Below are 17,228 nucleotides of genomic sequence, written 5' to 3' on the forward strand. Positions count from 1 at the left end.
TTAGTCACCTCCGGTAAAGCTCGCCTCGCCTCGCGCTGCCATGTGCCTTGAGAACAACCATGGATCGAGACGCCATCCTTCGTCAAATACAAGACGTCGCCGCCAAATCTCGATGCGAAGACCGTGCCGCCCAAAAACGAATCCTGCCTTTGTACAACCTCTACGCTACCAGCACGGTTTCGCTCTACCCCAGGAGGTCGTTCCAGACTTTTGTCAAGATGCTAATGTGCCTAGTGCTTCTGCATGCAGAATCCGAGTTCTCGGATGTACCAAGAACTACCGCACCAGATCGACGAGGACGAGGCAGATAATAAGACTGTTTCGACACCAAAGCACCCAAAGAGGAGGAAACAATCTTCCGAGAAGTGGACACATATCGCGCGCGTTTAGGCGGGTGAAGAGCGAGATATGAACGTCTGGCTGAACCAGTGTCTGGACTTTCTTCGCGGCAAGGCCGGGCGTGATTCAACGACGACACAGCCTCGAAGCCAAATCCGGGCAACGACAGTGTCAATCAAGCCCGCGCCCGGCCAGAACCTGACGACATGCTCACATTCGAGCTCCGAATTGGCAAGCAGTCGGTCTGCGAGCCTGGCGCCAAGATGTCAGCGATAAAGACCCTGGAGCTGCATCTCAGCGCAGAAGAAGAGGAGGCATTCCACGAGGCAGTCGAGGGCGTGAGTGCAGGGAAGGGTGAGCGGTATCGAGCTGCGAGGCCTCAGCGAGGGCTTTGTGACAATGTGATCTCGCCGAAGGACGTACGCGGGATGTAAATGCAACTGGCATGCTGCGACCCGAACTCACTATGCGCTTCTCCTGCCTGCCCGATTTTCCCATCTCTCACTTTTCGCTGTCTCTTCCTCGCGGATCAATCGGCGCGGCCACGGTTCCACTTCACTGTTCACTCTTGCGTCTTCATATCAACAAGCGCTCCAGTGGCACGAACACTTTGCAGCCGCACGACGACAAGCTTGCTGCTCACCACTCTGCGGTCGGAACCCTGTTCGACAAAGACTCCATTCTCCCACAGAACAATCCTCTTTTCGACAATGGCACAGCGTCATTTGCTACTGCCTTGCAATGGCAAGGCATCCAGCGCAGGGCCTCGCGTCGATCTGACGCGCAGATGCTGGAAGACGAAAGTCGCCGAAGCTCGCAATTCGTCGCGAACGGCCCAATGCTTCACGAGGGGAGAGAGCCGCCGCCAACAACGCACACTTTGGAATGAATGGCTGAGTAGCTTGCACGGAAGCTTTCTTTGGCCATAGCAAAAGATCAGAGCGAGGATGTCCCGGGAAAATTTGATGGGTTGAAGCGATGGAATCCCGAGCTAGGCGGAGTGACATCCAGCGCGAGCAACAAGTAGTGGACAAGTCTCGAGACGCGTGAAGCAGTGGTAACCTCTTTCATTGCGCCAAAGTGTCCCTCCCGAGCAATCTGCGAAAACACTGTCAACCCAAAAGGGTGCAAGTGACCAGCAGCTCCAGTCACCTACGACCCAAGGACAAAAACAGCAGCAGAACGCGCAAGCATTCAAGGCAAGAATGAGAACACACCATCGCAAAAGCAGGACGGAAAGACGTGTGTGCTGTAGTCAGACGAAAAGATCATTGGCATGCGGGGAGCTACCACGATCGGCCTGATGCCTCACGGAAAGATCTAGAAGCGGTCCATAATGCGCCATTCAAAACAGTCTCACAGCTGTCTCCTTTGCCCAAAACTTCCTCAACACGATGGGCAGCGGTCAGCGTTTGGAGAAGGCCATCAGTCGGGAGAATATGGACGAGCTGGAGCGGAAGCCCCCCTCGGGCAAAGGAAAAAAGGATTGCGGAGCCTCGCGCGCCTACCAAGAAGGTACCAGTGTACCCGCAAGCGTTCCACTTGGTCAGGATACCCGAAGCTTCAGGCGACGGCGACTCTCCACGCCCGGTCACGCTCACCACGCCCGGCCACGCCCATCACGCCTGGCCACGCCCGGTCACCACGCCCAGCCACGCCCACTACGCCCAGCCACGCCCACTACGCCCACCACGCCCAGCCACGCCCACCTACGCCCACCACAGAAACCAGATCCGAAATCTGCTGAAGACACAACAAAGATTTCGCCACCAAGTCTCGCAGGAGGTCGTGCGCTTTTCGCAAACCGCGGCAATAAGGAAGCCAAGGAGAAAATTGCTCACATCGACAAATTGATTACGCACAAACCGCTTGCAACTGCAGTGACCGTGAACCGATAGCGCGAGGCTCTAGAGTTTGGGCCTGTCAAAAACGGCTTCACGCCACTCCGCCACAACCACATTCCGCAACGCCGTACTGAAATCGCTCGCATGAAGATGGTCATCGGACCCGACAAGACCCTTGGAAGCAGCGATGCACCAGACCAATTTTGCCAGCGATTCTTCACCCTTATAGGCAAATACGTACAGCCGACTCACACGGCAATCACTGGCGTGATCGTAGAAATCGCCGATCTGGCTCATCAAGCAGAGCATTACGGAAGTCGCTCAGCGCGCACGCCAGCTGACAACATCCCTATGAAGCCACTCCGTCTTACCTATGCTGTTGTTGATGACGGAGACTCTATTCAAGACACTCCAACTCCAACACACGCCATTGCAGCGCAATAATGTGATGTTGGGGAAATTGCGAACAATGCCACATCTTCCAGACATGGCTCGTGCAAAAGGACAACGCATACGATTGCGAGGTTCTCCAGTTTCCAAGACAACGCTGACGATCCAGAGGATGCCCCGCTCATTGTTGTGATCGATAACAGCGATGAGAGTACCGACAGAGTGGATTCGGAGTCTCAACAACGACGACGAGTCTGTGGAGAGTAGGGAAGTTCATCGTTGGAATCTGGTAGCTGATTCGGTGGAAGTGGATGGCTTAAGTAAAGATAGCATTGAAGATGAATATATGGACCAGGAACGCCTCGATGGATGGAGCAGTTCGCCATCGATCTGGCTTGTGGTAATGGGCAAATACTTGGATGAGTATTGCATGTTTTTCGCTTGGGAAATGGATCTCCAAGGCAGGGACAAGACAAAATGCAGTTCGGACATCGAGAGCTGTGCCGACCCCAACCACGGATTTACCATCAGGAAGGCTAACATGTTTAAAGCTCACAGGACGAGCTTGCATGGAGATCACAGTGCACCTCATCGTTCAGTTCGAGCAGAGCCACCTTTGTTACTGCATGGCACTTGGCGGATTTAGCATTGACGGTCCATTTACCCATATGCCTTGACACTCACATCCCAGGCAACATGAAACAGGCCAGGCTGCGAACGGCAGCTTCATTGTGCAGCCTGTGGTTCCTCTCTGTGGATTCAAACATACTTCTTGAAATCTCCCGGAGCCTCATACACGTCTACGGCTAGCATATCAAGCCAACAGAATAGCGAGATGTTGTCAGAATCAATGCAACCCTGATCATTATTGAGACACATAGCAGTCGCTGTTCCAGCTTCCTCAAATACGTCGGCAGCATGTGGAACGACAAGAGCAGGCTCTATGTACAGCCCCAAGATAGAGCAAGCTGTGCCTTCGCCAACTTTGCTGGAAACGCCGGGGAGATGCGGAGCTGGGTCTCCAAGCTGCAACACGACATCAATACCACCACAGTCTCATATGATCGAGGGCGAGAAGACGTCGCCAAAAGCCACAGTTAGGCAGAGGCCGCGGTTGCCGAGGTTCCGCACAAGAACGCGAGAAAGTCTCGTTCACACATGCTTGGCGCATCAATGGTCGCTCAAGGTCCTGCAGTAATTCTACGGCCATCGCCTCATACTGCATGGCGAATGCGTGTCGATACCATTCTGGGGTCGGCACTTCGACTCAAGAAACATTGTCGTCCTTCTCCAGTCCCAGAACAGCAGAGGCAGGGCCACGGCGATGTGAGACACAAGTACATGCGGAGGCCAAGCAGCCCGGAGAGAGGCTTCGATGTTGGGTTATTCAAGCTTCACCGCCACCATCACCGAGGGAACAAGCTCCCAGCTCTTCTCATTTCTTTCGTCTCCTCTACCACCAACCCAATTTTGCTCTTGAAATCTGGAAACACTACTGACGATGGAGAATCGTAAGTAGTGGTCGACACCTAACCATTTCCGCCACCTCACTACCACAGACAGTCACTGGCCGCCATATGCGATATCCATCCCACCAAGAGATTGTCCGCCTCCCGGCAAGGGTGCACATGATGATGCTATATAACGCGATGCTGGAGCTCATCAAAGCCGACCTTCGTCAGCTCCTCCCTTGCTGCGGCATCGACCACCCGAAAGACGGATCGAAAGCTGTTGAGATGGAGAAGCCAACGTGCCAATGTGGTTCTTGACGTTCGCAGGTCTGTATGGCAGCAGCGCTCGTATCGAAATCTCGACATCCACTGCAGGGCCTTCACTCATCACCTGCCTCTCTTCAACATCGCAGTTGGGCATTTTCGCCATCCTGGCCTGTACCGTTGTAGCCTCCGACAGGTTCTGCAAGACCTCATGGATAGGCAAGTGCAGAAATTCATATTCGAAGAGAGCAGCGGAATGGGGAGGATTAGGATAAGGTTGAAGATGAAGATGGAGACGAGGATGAAGACGAGGATCAAGACGAGGATGAAGACGATAGATGGTAGTAATAGTGGCCGTGCCGAGTACACCGGGTAAGAAGCGCCATGAGGTCCCAGGTTAACATCAGCGTTGATCATTGCGTGGCATTTCTAGAAGTATCTCCGAGCTCTGCCATTTTCTGGCCGGGGTTATTCTCCCAGCTACGGGCTTCCCGACCTAGGAGCGGCCAATGCATAGCCAAACCTCCTCAGCCCGCCCGGAGCACACCTCTTGGTGAACTTCTTCGTCTTCGTCCTTTCTGATCTTCTTTCTACCACTCTTTCGTATTGCATGTTTGCGGCACGCTCGAAAGCGCCTGAGTTGGTATTGGCGCCGCCGTTGGTTCTTCTTTTGCGAGCTTGGGGGCTACCTTGTTGGTGATCATAGGTTTCGATAATTCGCTCTGGTGTTGGAAATCGTTAATCAGCCCGAGAGTGTGACTGTTTGGGCGTGGTAGTGAGCCCAAATGACCCAAATGAATCGAAAGTGTAGTGGACTCTATTGAAGTATTGGAAAGATGTCGTCCTCAGCTTCTGCGCCGCCGTTGCGCCTCGCTGCAGGCTCAAGAAGCATGAGAAATCACAGTTCGCGCTTGATGTCGCGATGCAGGAATCTCAATGGTTCTGACATGATTCCCAGCCGAGCGCGCTGGAGTGATGATTACTTGCGATGACTGTGGAGAGGTAGTCGAAGAACAATCAGCAATGGTTTGTTGCGAGGTTATCGATAAAGTGATGGGTCTACCCGCTTTCCTTGCTGGAACAGCTCGCCATTGCCACGTTAGACTGTCCCATCGCCCATACCTGCGCTCAAATCATCGAAAATTTGTCACTCGAGACACCGCCGTATGCCTGGATACCGGGCTCAAGAGAAGCCAGCGCTTCTGCAACACCACCCGTACTTTTTTATTCCAGCACTCGACACATGGCCCGAGAGCTCCTGTTCGTCAAAAGCCTCTTGTACCACGGCCTACCAAGATCATTTCGAGATGCATTCCGGCACTTCCATAGATGACAAGTACGCCGCACACGAGGCAAAGAAATCCATATACCTCGCCGAGATGAACGCCATGATCGCCAAATCCAAGGAAGAGTTTGACAAGTGTAACTTGAAGAATGTTGAGTCTCTCATCGGGTAATTTTAGATCGAAAGCCGCAGAAAAAGACGAAGGAGAACTATGCCATATTCAAGCGCGGCGCCGCTGCTTTGGTGAAACCGCGTGACGATGCAAAGGCAGATCCTGCGCGGAGAGACTTCTGGTACAATTTCTCCTTCCTATTGGAACTCAGTATGACAGATCTCGCGACACCGAACGACATTCCGTCCTGAAGTGCTCAAGGAGGCTTGGAAGCAGCGATGAGCAATCATACGTATGGATTAGCACCAATGAGACTTTGATACATCCATTGACTTCTTGCACAGATTCATCATCTTGTTTGTCGCGAGCACCCACATCAGAACAAGCACGAGGCCATCATCATGTCCCGAGACACGAGCAGGAGCATTTCCAAGATCCCGCATGAGGAGAGAGACAATTTCGACATCCCCGATCAAGACCGCCGTCTTGCCCACAATGCGGCAGCAATGCATGGGCGTGATCATGAACCTGGCGCAGAATCTGGAGTCCATGTCGTCCGGCGACACGTTCGAGAGTACGACGAGAGACTTGATGATAACCTCGCACGGCGGTCCATGAAGGTGCTGGGTGTGGGCTTGTACCCGAACGAGCAGAAAATTCTGCCTCCGATTCCCACCGCCCTCCAGCGTCCAAATCTCGGCCTAGGCTATACCTGCAGTTGGAATCCACGTCAAGGAGAAGGAGATGTGCAGGAAGAGGAACAAGGATCCGTTCCAGGAGCCGATCGAGGTTCACGAACATGGGAGGTGCTCGTACGTGTAAGGTGCTCGTACGTGTGAGGTGCTCGTACGTGTGCACGATTGTGGTCATAACCTTCGCCAACTGCGTGCCTATGCCGGTGGACACGATGGGGAAGAGGGAAGATTGGTATCCTTCATCTCGAAGTGGCTGGAGGAGATGATTTTGCCTCACAACTCGTCCGGGTTCAAGATAACCATCATGGTTAGGGCGCATTCGCTGCCGACACGATGGAGACTTCTTGCTTCAGATCGTACAGCGACATGGCCGAAATGTTGAGCTACATCGAGGCACGACCTCAGTGGGACAAAGAATTCGTAACGAAGAATACGCCTTCGCGAAGAATTTCAACGCCCTTACCCTCCTTCCTCGTCTTGCCTTTCCCACATAAGCTGCAACCTGACCCTCTTCTCTACATTTCCACAAACGCATTGTTCGTAATGCCAATCTCAGGTAGATTCTGTCCTCTCCGCACATCAATAGCCATAATCGTGAAATGGCAAGTATTTTTTGTATAGTCCTCTTCGTACTGTCACTGATGCTGAGCGTTGTGGGATAAGAAAGAAAGAACCCATCCGTGCCAGGCGGTACCAGCGCAGCAAAGCGTCAACCGTGACATGATGAAAGAATTGAATGATCTGACACTTCTCTGCTGAGTACACCAAGAAGTTGGTCGACCTCGACAACGTAGAGTAGTATACCGCCAGCTCCCCCACGCCGCACAGGATCTCGACTATAGACATATTCACGAACAAGGTTATAGAGTGGGAACCGACCACCACCAGTGATGTGTCCTAGGAGTAAGAGAGGTACCTGAGGACGTTTATGTTCCCGTTCATGAACGAGAAGCTGATTAGCATCGTGACTAGAGCCCTGGCTGACTACATCGTTGGAGAAGTATGGGACTACTTCCTGCATATAGCAAACAATTTCTCAGCAACGCGAGCATGGGCGTGAGCCCGAGTACGACTGCGAACAACTTGCCGCCTAGCGCTTTGGCCTCGAGTTTGGAGCGGTCATCGCGGACAAGAGCGCGAGGAGGACGCTTGGGCAGTGGAGCTAGGAGAGGGTAGCAATTGAGGGCGTGGCGCCGGACGTACTCGTGACCCAGAACAGCGTAGAACATGCAGTTTCATTCGATTCGATACGTAGAACAAGTTCGAAGTGTCTAGTCGTTGCTCCGACATCAAAACCGCGCCTGTTGGGCTCCTGCATGGGTTTCTTTCCTTGCTAACTCCTGCCTCCAATATCACTATGCTGTACCCCCACAAAGTGTAGCAAGTCTTCGAACATCATCCAGAGCATCACAGGACGCAAAAGCATCTTCCAAAGTCCAGCTCTTGCCGTTGACTCCATCCAAATCCATCAGCTCCAGTATCCAGTATCGTCATCAGCGGCATCGTTGATTCACCACCAGTACACAGCCTCCTTGAGGGATCTGGGAAGCATGCTGACCGTTGTGTATCACTGGTTGCCTGTTGCCTTGTCACCTCCTCGTCTCGCCTCGCCTCCACAAACGCATACGACACACATCGCCACGGGCCTTCCAACCACCAGCCAGAAGAAGGCCCGCAGGGAAAAGACGAATGCCGTCAAGGCTGACGCTGTTGGTATTGGTCCAGGTGCTGCCTCGAGTCGCAAGTATCCAATGCCGATGCCACACACCGACGAAGAGTGCACTGCATTCTTCTTGAACAGGATCGACAAGATCGCCGACATAGGCATGATGGATGTACAGCGTCTATTCCACGCCGCCGGTCGGTGCAAGTAAGCAGTGCCGCTCCATCGCCAGACATTCCACGGTGGTCTGCGCAAGGTCTTGAAGCCACTGCACAGCTAGGACATGGGCCCAAAGAACATCCAGATCGTCTTTGGTCAGTGCGATGTGCTAATGGTCGCGCTCAGTGAAGCTACGGTATTCTTTCGTTCCACGGAGATTTGTAGAAGATGGGGACTTCGCAATGTCGAGACAGCGACTCACGCAATGTCGCGGTCATAGACCTGAGATGTTACAGTCGAAGCCAGGACGTGTGCGCGCCTTGCCGCTGATCCCAATCCGAAGAGTCGTGTGCTCAAGACCAAGACCGAGGCTCGCGTTACGCTCGCGTTCAAGATCACGTCGCGTCACTTCCCAGCATTCAAAGCTCTTGCGTTCAGCACTGGTGGCTTGGCTATCGGCTTCGATTGTGGTATGGCGCAGATGACCACTTTTTCGGTGTTCGGAGGGTGTTGTTGTCTCAGAAGAAGTCTGCGTCTTGAATGAAGTCGCCTCCGAAGTGACGAAGTGACGAGACTCGCCGTCGCTGTGACAAGCGCTGGTTCACGTGGACCCTGCGTAAAATAAGATTCCGTTGGTGTGGGGAGAAGGTTCGCAGTCGCGCGCGAGTAACGAAGAGGGTGCCGTGGGTGAGTGCTGGATTCCATTCATTGTTCTCGCATTGTCGCAATCGTCCAGCCATCAGGCGACATGCGTCAACAACGGTCGAAAAGTCTCGCTATTCTGCGTTCGCAACCATTTCGTGCCAGCGCCGAGGTGCGTAACATCAACAACGGACGACATCCCAGCCTCCCCAACCTGGTTCAACACCTTTCTGAAGCCGGTTTCTGCATCGATCATGAGGGCAAGAGCATGGTTTACCAGGCCTTTACTCTGCTGGCTGGCCAGATTACTCTGCAGCGGGTTCTACTCCACCGAATCGGCGACCAGGAGGCGAAGAGTACCCAATGAGGAGGTGCCTGGGTTGGTGAAGCAAGCCACAGGTGATGAGATGTGATGCTGAGGCGTAATGCTGAGTTTGAGGTTGGGTATGCTTGATGCTTGATGTCGGAAGCGGATACCGACTCAGCGGTGACTGCTGAGCTCACTGTTGTCACTCGTTTGGTTGCTGCCGCAGTAGATAGCCGCTCAATGAACTGTGCTGATTTATGTCCTCACCTCAAAACCCTCTCCACCACTGCCGACATGTCGAAGAAGAATCGCACCGAGCGATATAGGAGATTGAGCAGATGGAATATCAGCACCTAATCATGAGTCCTGGGGAAGCCGCTGCGCCCGGATTCCGAGTCGTCTTTCTCAAGGAATACTTCCGCCATCTTCTTCCAGCTTAGGGCGAACACCTCGGCAATGGGTTCTCCCAGATCGACACCTTTCGCTATGCTTTCCGCCGGGATGCAGTGATGCTCGGTGCGTCTGCTACCATCACAAAAGAGACTGGCAAGCATCCCCTCGAGCATACTGAATTCCCAAGGTCACCTCCTGCATCTTCAAGACCTTGTAGGATAATGAGGTTGCCAATACAAAGCCACATACTTCATCCTCAAAGGCGCCGTCAACGAGCAATGCGAGGGTACCCCACAGGGCATGGAGAAGGTATGCTTCCTTGTCGATGTGCTTGGCGCGGCGCTCGATAATTGTGACATCCAGATGCTGATCTTCGGTCGCGAGCATGTCGCCACTGGGACCGACTAGGTTCGGAGTTGGTTGTTTGAGCTGACCAAGGACCAGCCAGATCCCAAGAAGCGGTCCACGTACGGCAAGGAAGGCGTCAATCTCTTCGACGCTTTCTGCTTCCACACTAGCAGTGTGTCGAGTATCGACCAAGATGCCCGATGTGCAGAATACAGCAAAGCGGATGCATTGATCCGCATCCTCGATGCACGACCGCATTCAGCATTGGTATCACTACCAAGGAAAGCCAGCTCTCATCCCAGATCAAGTTCCCCAGCGTGATGGATGTAGAGTTTGAGTCATGCACTGCCACTTTCTGTGCGATCCCTCGCGCTCCTGTTCTTGCCATACTGGGCCGACGTCAATGCGAAGGACTTGAAGTGAAGGAGAAGGAGATCAACAGCCATCTGATCATCGCTCCTAGGCGTCAGAAACCTTGTGGCAACCCAAACGCACCAATTCGTCCAAGCGGATTCAGCCAGGAAGCACTGCCTGCTGCCCGACAGCCTCATAAGCCCACACCACCTTACCGTCGGTGCAGTTGCATTGCCAATCGTTCAAGAGTGGTGCGGCACTCGTGGTGACAGCCTGTGCGACAAGAATCAATTGACTTTGACAGAGATTGGTGAAGACGACGTTCTTGAGCGAGCGCCGTTGATTCCACTATTGCTCGGGAAAGAGCAATACCTTCACTTCGAGATGGTCGGCATCGTCTTTGAGCTGAGGTAGCAGCCAACGTGTACCAGGCATACGCAGCGCGGAGTGTGTCGCACAAAGAAAAAGCCAAGGCCAGCCAGGAGGATGGAGGGAAAGTCGCTGAGCAGGCTGCTGATCCAACCCTGAGGTGCCATCGACCGAGACCGAAGCTGAACAAACCCAGCGTCGTTGAGAGCTGCAGGCCGCGATTATGAGCTCTGCTGGCAGTGATGTACTCTGGAGAAGGCCATGTTTGGTCGAAACGCACAAGCTCAGGCCCAGGGAGATGCAGATGCGCTTGCTGCTCAGCTCGAGGAGGGCGGAGTGCTAACTTCTGATGCTGCCGTCGGCGCTGACATTGGGATGTCTGATGTTCCCGCTCTTACTAGACAGATTCGTAAAGCAACTGGCGACGATGGTTCCTGCGGCAGGAAGGCTCGGCTGAACGCGGCGCCAGGTGCTGGCCAGGGAACAGCACAGGCTGCTGACGAGTCCGAGCTCGCTGCACAGGCAGGGCGGGAGCTGCACGTAGTTGGGCTCACGACTCAGCAAAGAAGACGTCGGCGTAGACTCTCGGCACGAGCAGCTCTTGCTGTCGCACAGGGTGTTGTTTGGGCAGGCCATGCCAGTGCCGCTGGGAGCAGTCGGCACGGAAGCAGTCGTCCAGCAAGCGGAGGAAATGTTTGGTGCCGCTCTGGGAAGTGCTCCATGCCGCTGAGGGTGACCTTCGAGCAGGCCAGGTCAGTGCAGTGGGAGCCGTCGTTATGGAAGCAGTCGTGCAGCAAGCAGAGGAGGCGCTTGATGCCGCTCCAGTAGATCCAAGATAGAGTAGACACTGGTGGAAAGCGCTGTGCCGACGATGCCATGCAAAGAGCCCAATCCAAGAAGATCCCGAATGCCTTCGGATAGCAAGTCGTCACAGCTTTTGCGTGAAGACCCCGTCGTCATCGTGTTGAACCTTTTGCCAGCGCGCTTTTGCCGGAAATGCGTGCTGCCGGGTCGGCTGACGCCGCGGGAGGGCCTGTGAATGTCGTGGTAGAATTGTCAAGCCTTTTGTCAAGGTTCAACATCCGTTGATTGTCTCCCCAGACCTCAGCCTGTCTGATTTTCTGTAGCAGCACTTCTTCGGAGGTGTGTCAGGTCGAAGCCCAGTAGGCATGTTGACATCGTTGATTTGTGACGTGTCTTGGAGGGGGCCCGCTGGTTTGATTACAGGTGCTGCTCGCCTACAGTTCTGATCCGGCATTGTGCTATCTTTTTGCTACAGCATTACCCTTCGCCATCTTTTTATCTCGAGTGCCTTTGACTTCCGACCTTCTTCCCTTCCTGCCTGCCCATTCTCACCACCGACACCTCTTTTGATCTGGCGCTGCGGCCACATTCCGAGCGTGTCCTTCTTCTTGAGCACATGCGTGATCACAGGAGTTGGCGCGTTGTTGCCGTTTGCAACCTTGGCCAATGCAGGTGCTTCTTCGCAGATGCCTGGGGCTGCCGTCGTTGTCGTGCTGGACATTTTTACCAGCCCACTTTTCTCGAGCTGTGTTCAATTGACGTATCTCGGTGTTGCGGTGTTGTGAAAGTCCTGAAGCCGGTGTCGTACTGTTATGCGCGGAAGGAAGAAGTCGCGAGGTCTCATCTCGCCAAAGTAAATCCGGGGTCTTGGTCTTGGCGGGATCTTCATCCTTGTCCAGTCCTCGAATCACGCATCCAAACTGCATCTCCTCTTCCAACATCATCAACACTCAAGACGACCAAGTCCACTCCTTGATTCGAGGCATTGTGGTACCACTCGCGTGTCAATACCATCGAGAAATCCAAATCCCGAAAATCTCGCTTTTCGAAACATCTAGGAATTCAGCATCTGAACTTTGCGAACGACAACACATGCATCCGCAAGGGCATCTGGCTTCCGGAGGTTCAGACGATGACCTTTCGGACATTTCATCTCCGGCGGAACTTGTGCTTGCTGTTGCTGTTGATGCCGAGCCAGTGCTGGAGGGCGCGGAGTCTCAGGATCTGGCAGACCGGCGAGACGAGCCGCGAGACGCGAAGAGGCGGAGGCATATGCTGGCAACACAGCTCTTGACGTCGATATCGATCTTGATGTTGATGGCGCGAAGGTGGGTGGTGTATCGGTGACACTGCAGCTTGTTCGCATACAACTTCTACCACGGACCAAGGACTACAAGACACCATACTCTTCAGGTGCCAGAGTGACCTCTTCATGTTCGAAGTTGGAAAGGATATTGGTCTGCTGCGGTTGTTTTGATAGTGGTCGCTTGGACTTCGATCACGTCTAGCGCGAAGTCGGCAATATCATCGAGCTCCTGATCTTCAAAAGGCATAGCGGCGGCGAGGAAGAGTGTATTGAAGGCAGGGGTAGTGTCGATCTTGCCACAGAAGAGAAGCAGAGCGACAGGAAGAAGATCTGGTGGAAAGTCCCACAAAAGCGCCATCACATGCAGGTATGCCAATTCCCTCTTCATTCAAGTGCGATCCGAGCTCAGGTCACTCGTCCCCAGTCAGATGCAGCTAATTGACCAAGATGCTGTCCTTGTCAGCTTCAATGTCGTACCATACCTCATCTTCGGCGCCTATGAGCTCTTCGCCACGTTTCGGAGTCCGTGTGTCGAGGCGCTCATCAGCACTACTGTCCCCGTTCAGCAAATCTTCGTCATCTCCCACGGCAGCGAAGCCTGACTTGTAACGACTGTTGATCGCATCAAGATCGTCAATCTTCTAGCGCAGAATATGCTCGTCTCATTGCATATTGCTTTCTGACCCAGCGACATCGTCTCTGCCAGGCAGATGCGCTGCCAGGCCCTCCGATACCAGCTTGTGGGCCATGCTGAACACAAAGTCCGCGGAATTCTTGGTGGTGTGTGTTGCAGTGCCGACGGTGCCAATGCCTTTCTCGAACATGTGACGCAGATTCCTTTCGGCCTGACGATTTTTGACGAACTCTCTCCCACGTCTTTGCGTGTGTGTGTCGAGTTGGCCTTGCTCTTGACGTCCAAGGAATCATCCATGCTGTACAGCTCAAGCAATTCATCAGCGGCGACAGTTTTCCCTGGCTTGCCTTCGGGATTCACGACAATCGTCGCAAGGATAGCGTCTTGCGATAGTGGATCGGACGGTCTAGGATGTGCTTCAGGTGTACCATCGCTCGCACATTAGTTGTGCTGCCCTGCGCCATGGAACGGGATGATCGGCTGGTTCTCGATGCGTCACAACTGTCCAATATCCATCTCTGGAATGACCTTGTGCAGCTTCAAGGTGTTCTCGCTCTCTGGCGGCATATGACACCGGATCATCCAGGTAGGGTCAGAACTCCGCACCGCGCATTGACCGTGAACGCCCTCTAGTAAATGGCGTCGACCAGCCCCAGGTGGTCTTCTGGCGTCGGGTGGTCAATCACTGACTGTACGACTTCCTTTAGGCTCTCCTCACAAACAGCGTCGAAATCGAGATGCCCATTGCATTTGAAGAGCTGGACAGCCACTGCAACAATGTGTGAGCGGAAACTGCGTAATGCTACATGGCCGACAAGCAGGTGCTCTGGATTCTTCTCTTCAGGGTTGTTACAAGTCCAGAACTTGGCATCACCATGCAGGGCACAGTCCAGATACTGGGAGGGAAGTGCATGCGTACGACGGTCTGCACGGCATTCATCTCGATGTGGAGGAATGCAGCACTGGAAAGATTCTGACCTCCGACAACAATGATTAGTCGCTTCTTGAACGCCGGTTTGCGAGGCATCTTCAGAAACTCGAGAAAGGTGTCTTCAAGTACGGCATACGTGCCTTCGATGGATACCTCCTCATGCTCGCAGATTGGCAAAGAGTACACAGTGTACTTCTTCTTGTTCTTGAACGTGCGCAAGGCGGAAACTCTAGCATCCTTGGGGCACTCGGGTCGTTCTTTTCGACACTTCTGAAGATCTCCTTGGTCTCTGCACCGAAGTCATACTGCAATGCCTCATGAATATGAAACTTGGAGATGGCCGGCATATGTGTGCCACGGATCATGTCGTGCACGACGTTGCCGATATTCATTGAGACGTCGAGGTGCAGCTTAGATTTGGTCAGCCCACCAAGAGGCATAGAGACGATGTGTGGGAATGTTGCGATGCAAGGGTGGTCATGTTGATCTACCCAGTCATATCACCACGACAGCATCCCGGCGCTTCTGCTGGCGATTGAAGTTGTCATACACGATGAACATGTTGAACTTCTTTGCCAACTTTCTGCAGCCGCAATACATGGACGATCAGCACGAGTCCTGTGTGACCAAGCAACAGCATACCCAACAAGCAGCATCTACATCGCATGGGATGAACAGCAAATGCCTATGTTGTTCAGTACCGCGATGATTCGAGCCGGCACGCCACTGGTGACCAGGAAGAAGCACATGGACACTGGACAGCACAGGAAATTTTGCCTAGTGCCATCGAGCTGACAATGATGGCGGTGATTATGGTCAGCCATCTACACCTCACCTCATACTTACCCTCGAAAGCTTCCTGGTTTTCTTTCCACCAAGCTCGCGTGTGAGGTACCATGTCGCGAATGGAGCTGTTCCATTTTGGTGCACGGAGTATGAGTATACACTCGATCTCCTTGACGTTCAGATCCCACACCCTGTTCTCGGATGAGTACCTGGTGACCAGTCAGGGTTGGAATAGATTGATGCCCTCGCCCTTGCTCATGCCCCATCAAGGCACTTGCTGCCGACAAGAGCCTTTGACTCATCTTGCATGACTCGAACGCTGACATGGCGCTGGTGAGGCACAACGTTTCTCCTGGCCTCCAGACGTCAACGATGGGTCCTCTTGCCTGGCTTGCCAAGGTGCTTCCTGATGAAGGACATCGGCTTCAATCTCTTGATTTTCATGAAGGCACGGAGATAGGGCCACCGCTCATGAGGTACACGCTGCTTGGACCGCGAAAGTCCGTCTTCTGGTGGCTCTTCTTTTTCCTCGGGCTCGTTCTTCTCATCTTGAATGTTCCCGCCAGCTGCCCCAGGCCGTCTCTCTTCTTCGCTCTGGAGCTTTTCTTCCTGGTCGATGGCTTCACCTGGATCCTCATTTTCCTCGTCAAGACCAGCACACCTTTTCCGCCTCGTCGTCCTCTTCAGCCTTTCTGGTAAGGCGACTTGGCAGCTCGACGGTGAGCTTGCTCATGCTGTCAAATGGAGTGGCTATAGTGAACGACTTCAGTGATGAGCGTGCGAGCGTGATTGTGTTGTCCAGAGAGATGGTTTTCTGGCTTTATGGCAATGATAATGGCAATGGCAAATGTCAGATGGAAGAGGGACTGGCCAGGGAGGACGATTGAGAGGTTCAGACTCAGGTCATTCCTATAGTCTTCGCGGTCAGTCGAAGACGTGGGGCCTGTTCGGAAGAGGGGTATCTCTCTGGCCGCAGTCCCGCGTGCCACGAGAGCACGAGGTGTCACAGACATGTCGTGCTATACAAGCGGTCCGAAAGCGCCCAATATCTTGCCCCAGGAGATTGTTCTTGACCATCATTGAGAACTGATATGTAGTCATTCGGCTTGGGCTTGCTTGACCTCTGCCGATTGGGGATACATCTGCACTGCACCGTCGCATGATGGTTGGATCCATACATTCTCGCATCTCAGTCGCACGCGCAATCGGCTCATCTTGTCAGAGTCGGTATCTCGTTGCATTCTCGCCCCCAGTGGGACTTTCGAAGATCAGCTGTCGTCTCAGACGCCGCATCTTTTCGTACAAGGACGCTGCTGTTTTTCGCACAATTTCGATAGGCCGCGTTTTCGAAGCACAGTTGCGCAGACGAGGCCTTTTCCAGCCAGCCTCCTGCCTTGATCAAGAGCGACGAGAACGTCAGCTACATGAACTGATTGAACTGTGTATAGTGATGAAGTTGGCAACGGTATTGGGCAAAATCCTGAAAACCCATATCCAAGAGTCGAGAAGACGGCCATAACCACGAACGGCCTCGAATATGGACGATACGCTCACCGTGGAGATGAACGTAGTCGTAGAGATAGGCATCATGCTGGAATCGAACCAGGCCATGGTCATAATCTGCCCATGTCCTTCGACGCGATCATGGGGCTTTCTTCGCACCTGTTGAAGACCCGAGACTTGACGAATGCATCAGATTCTTAAGTAGTGGATACATCAAGCAGCGCAAAGACGTCGTCGTGCCGTGCAGGGTGAGAAAGTGAATTGTGAGCGATGGGTTCAATAACAGCAGTGACTGGAACAGCAGCAAGACGGACGCTTGTTTGTACGGCAGAAGGGTTGCATACAGTGAAGATGATAATGTACTTTGCTCACAGCCTCGCCAACACCCAGTAGTTGACGAAAGAGCACCATTTGACGGCTTGAAGCTCCGAACAACTTCGGCGCCAGATCAGGCCTCTTCCTTCCAGCCTACGCACAACCCTTTCCTGCAATACAAGCCAAAGGCACAGCAACATCGAACTGTCTTCACGTAGCCACCACTGGCCCTCGTAGAACGAGAAAGAGCCGGCGATCTTGAATCGCAGAAGAGTCGCTGTTCGGCCGTCGCTCCAAGGCTGCAGGGTTGGTTCCCATCCACCGTTCGTTGTAC

At 53.4% G+C, this 17,228-nt stretch overlaps 5 protein-coding genes across 5 annotated transcripts; 3 read left to right on the plus strand and 2 right to left on the minus strand.

Annotated features, from left to right (window-relative positions):
* Positions 1 to 545: 545 nt before the first annotated feature.
* MYCFIDRAFT_200743 (uncharacterized protein) lies at positions 546 to 2,627 on the plus strand (the record flags this gene model as incomplete). Its single annotated transcript, XM_007934062.1, has 5 exons — positions 546 to 758; positions 1,464 to 1,581; positions 1,702 to 1,854; positions 1,907 to 2,127; positions 2,238 to 2,627. 5 exons carry the CDS (start codon positions 546 to 548, stop codon positions 2,625 to 2,627), a joined length of 1,095 nt encoding a protein of 364 aa, XP_007932253.1.
* Positions 2,628 to 5,595: 2,968 nt separating this feature from the next.
* MYCFIDRAFT_84018 (uncharacterized protein) lies at positions 5,596 to 8,746 on the plus strand (the record flags this gene model as incomplete). The annotated part of the gene is made up of 7 exons (XM_007934063.1): positions 5,596 to 5,741; positions 6,030 to 6,259; positions 6,404 to 6,497; positions 6,734 to 6,916; positions 7,406 to 7,436; positions 7,757 to 8,240; positions 8,499 to 8,746. The coding sequence occupies 7 exons, from the start codon at positions 5,596 to 5,598 to the stop codon at positions 8,744 to 8,746; spliced, it is 1,416 nt and encodes a 471-aa protein (XP_007932254.1).
* Positions 8,747 to 9,660: 914 nt separating this feature from the next.
* Positions 9,661 to 10,660, plus strand: MYCFIDRAFT_84017 (uncharacterized protein; the record flags this gene model as incomplete). The annotated part of the gene is made up of 4 exons (XM_007934064.1): positions 9,661 to 9,667; positions 9,807 to 9,853; positions 9,953 to 10,064; positions 10,356 to 10,660. 4 exons carry the CDS (start codon positions 9,661 to 9,663, stop codon positions 10,658 to 10,660), a joined length of 471 nt encoding a protein of 156 aa, XP_007932255.1.
* An 828-nt stretch (positions 10,661 to 11,488) lies between these two features.
* Positions 11,489 to 12,210, minus strand: MYCFIDRAFT_205509 (uncharacterized protein). Its single transcript, XM_007934065.1, has one exon. The coding sequence runs from the start codon at positions 12,138 to 12,140 to the stop codon at positions 11,889 to 11,891; it is 252 nt and encodes an 83-aa protein (XP_007932256.1). The 5' UTR covers positions 12,141 to 12,210; the 3' UTR covers positions 11,489 to 11,888.
* Positions 12,211 to 13,159: 949 nt separating this feature from the next.
* Positions 13,160 to 15,809, minus strand: MYCFIDRAFT_200746 (uncharacterized protein; the record flags this gene model as incomplete). The annotated part of the gene is made up of 9 exons (XM_007934066.1): positions 13,160 to 13,337; positions 13,410 to 13,498; positions 13,576 to 13,765; positions 14,050 to 14,284; positions 14,338 to 14,579; positions 14,933 to 14,946; positions 15,137 to 15,201; positions 15,267 to 15,285; positions 15,738 to 15,809. The coding sequence occupies 9 exons, from the start codon at positions 15,807 to 15,809 to the stop codon at positions 13,160 to 13,162; spliced, it is 1,104 nt and encodes a 367-aa protein (XP_007932257.1).
* Between the last annotated feature and the right edge of the window lie 1,419 nt (positions 15,810 to 17,228).

The sequence above is a fragment of the Pseudocercospora fijiensis genome, assembly GCF_000340215.1.
Source record: "Pseudocercospora fijiensis CIRAD86 unplaced genomic scaffold MYCFIscaffold_13, whole genome shotgun sequence".
NCBI lineage: Eukaryota > Fungi > Ascomycota > Dothideomycetes > Mycosphaerellales > Mycosphaerellaceae > Pseudocercospora > Pseudocercospora fijiensis.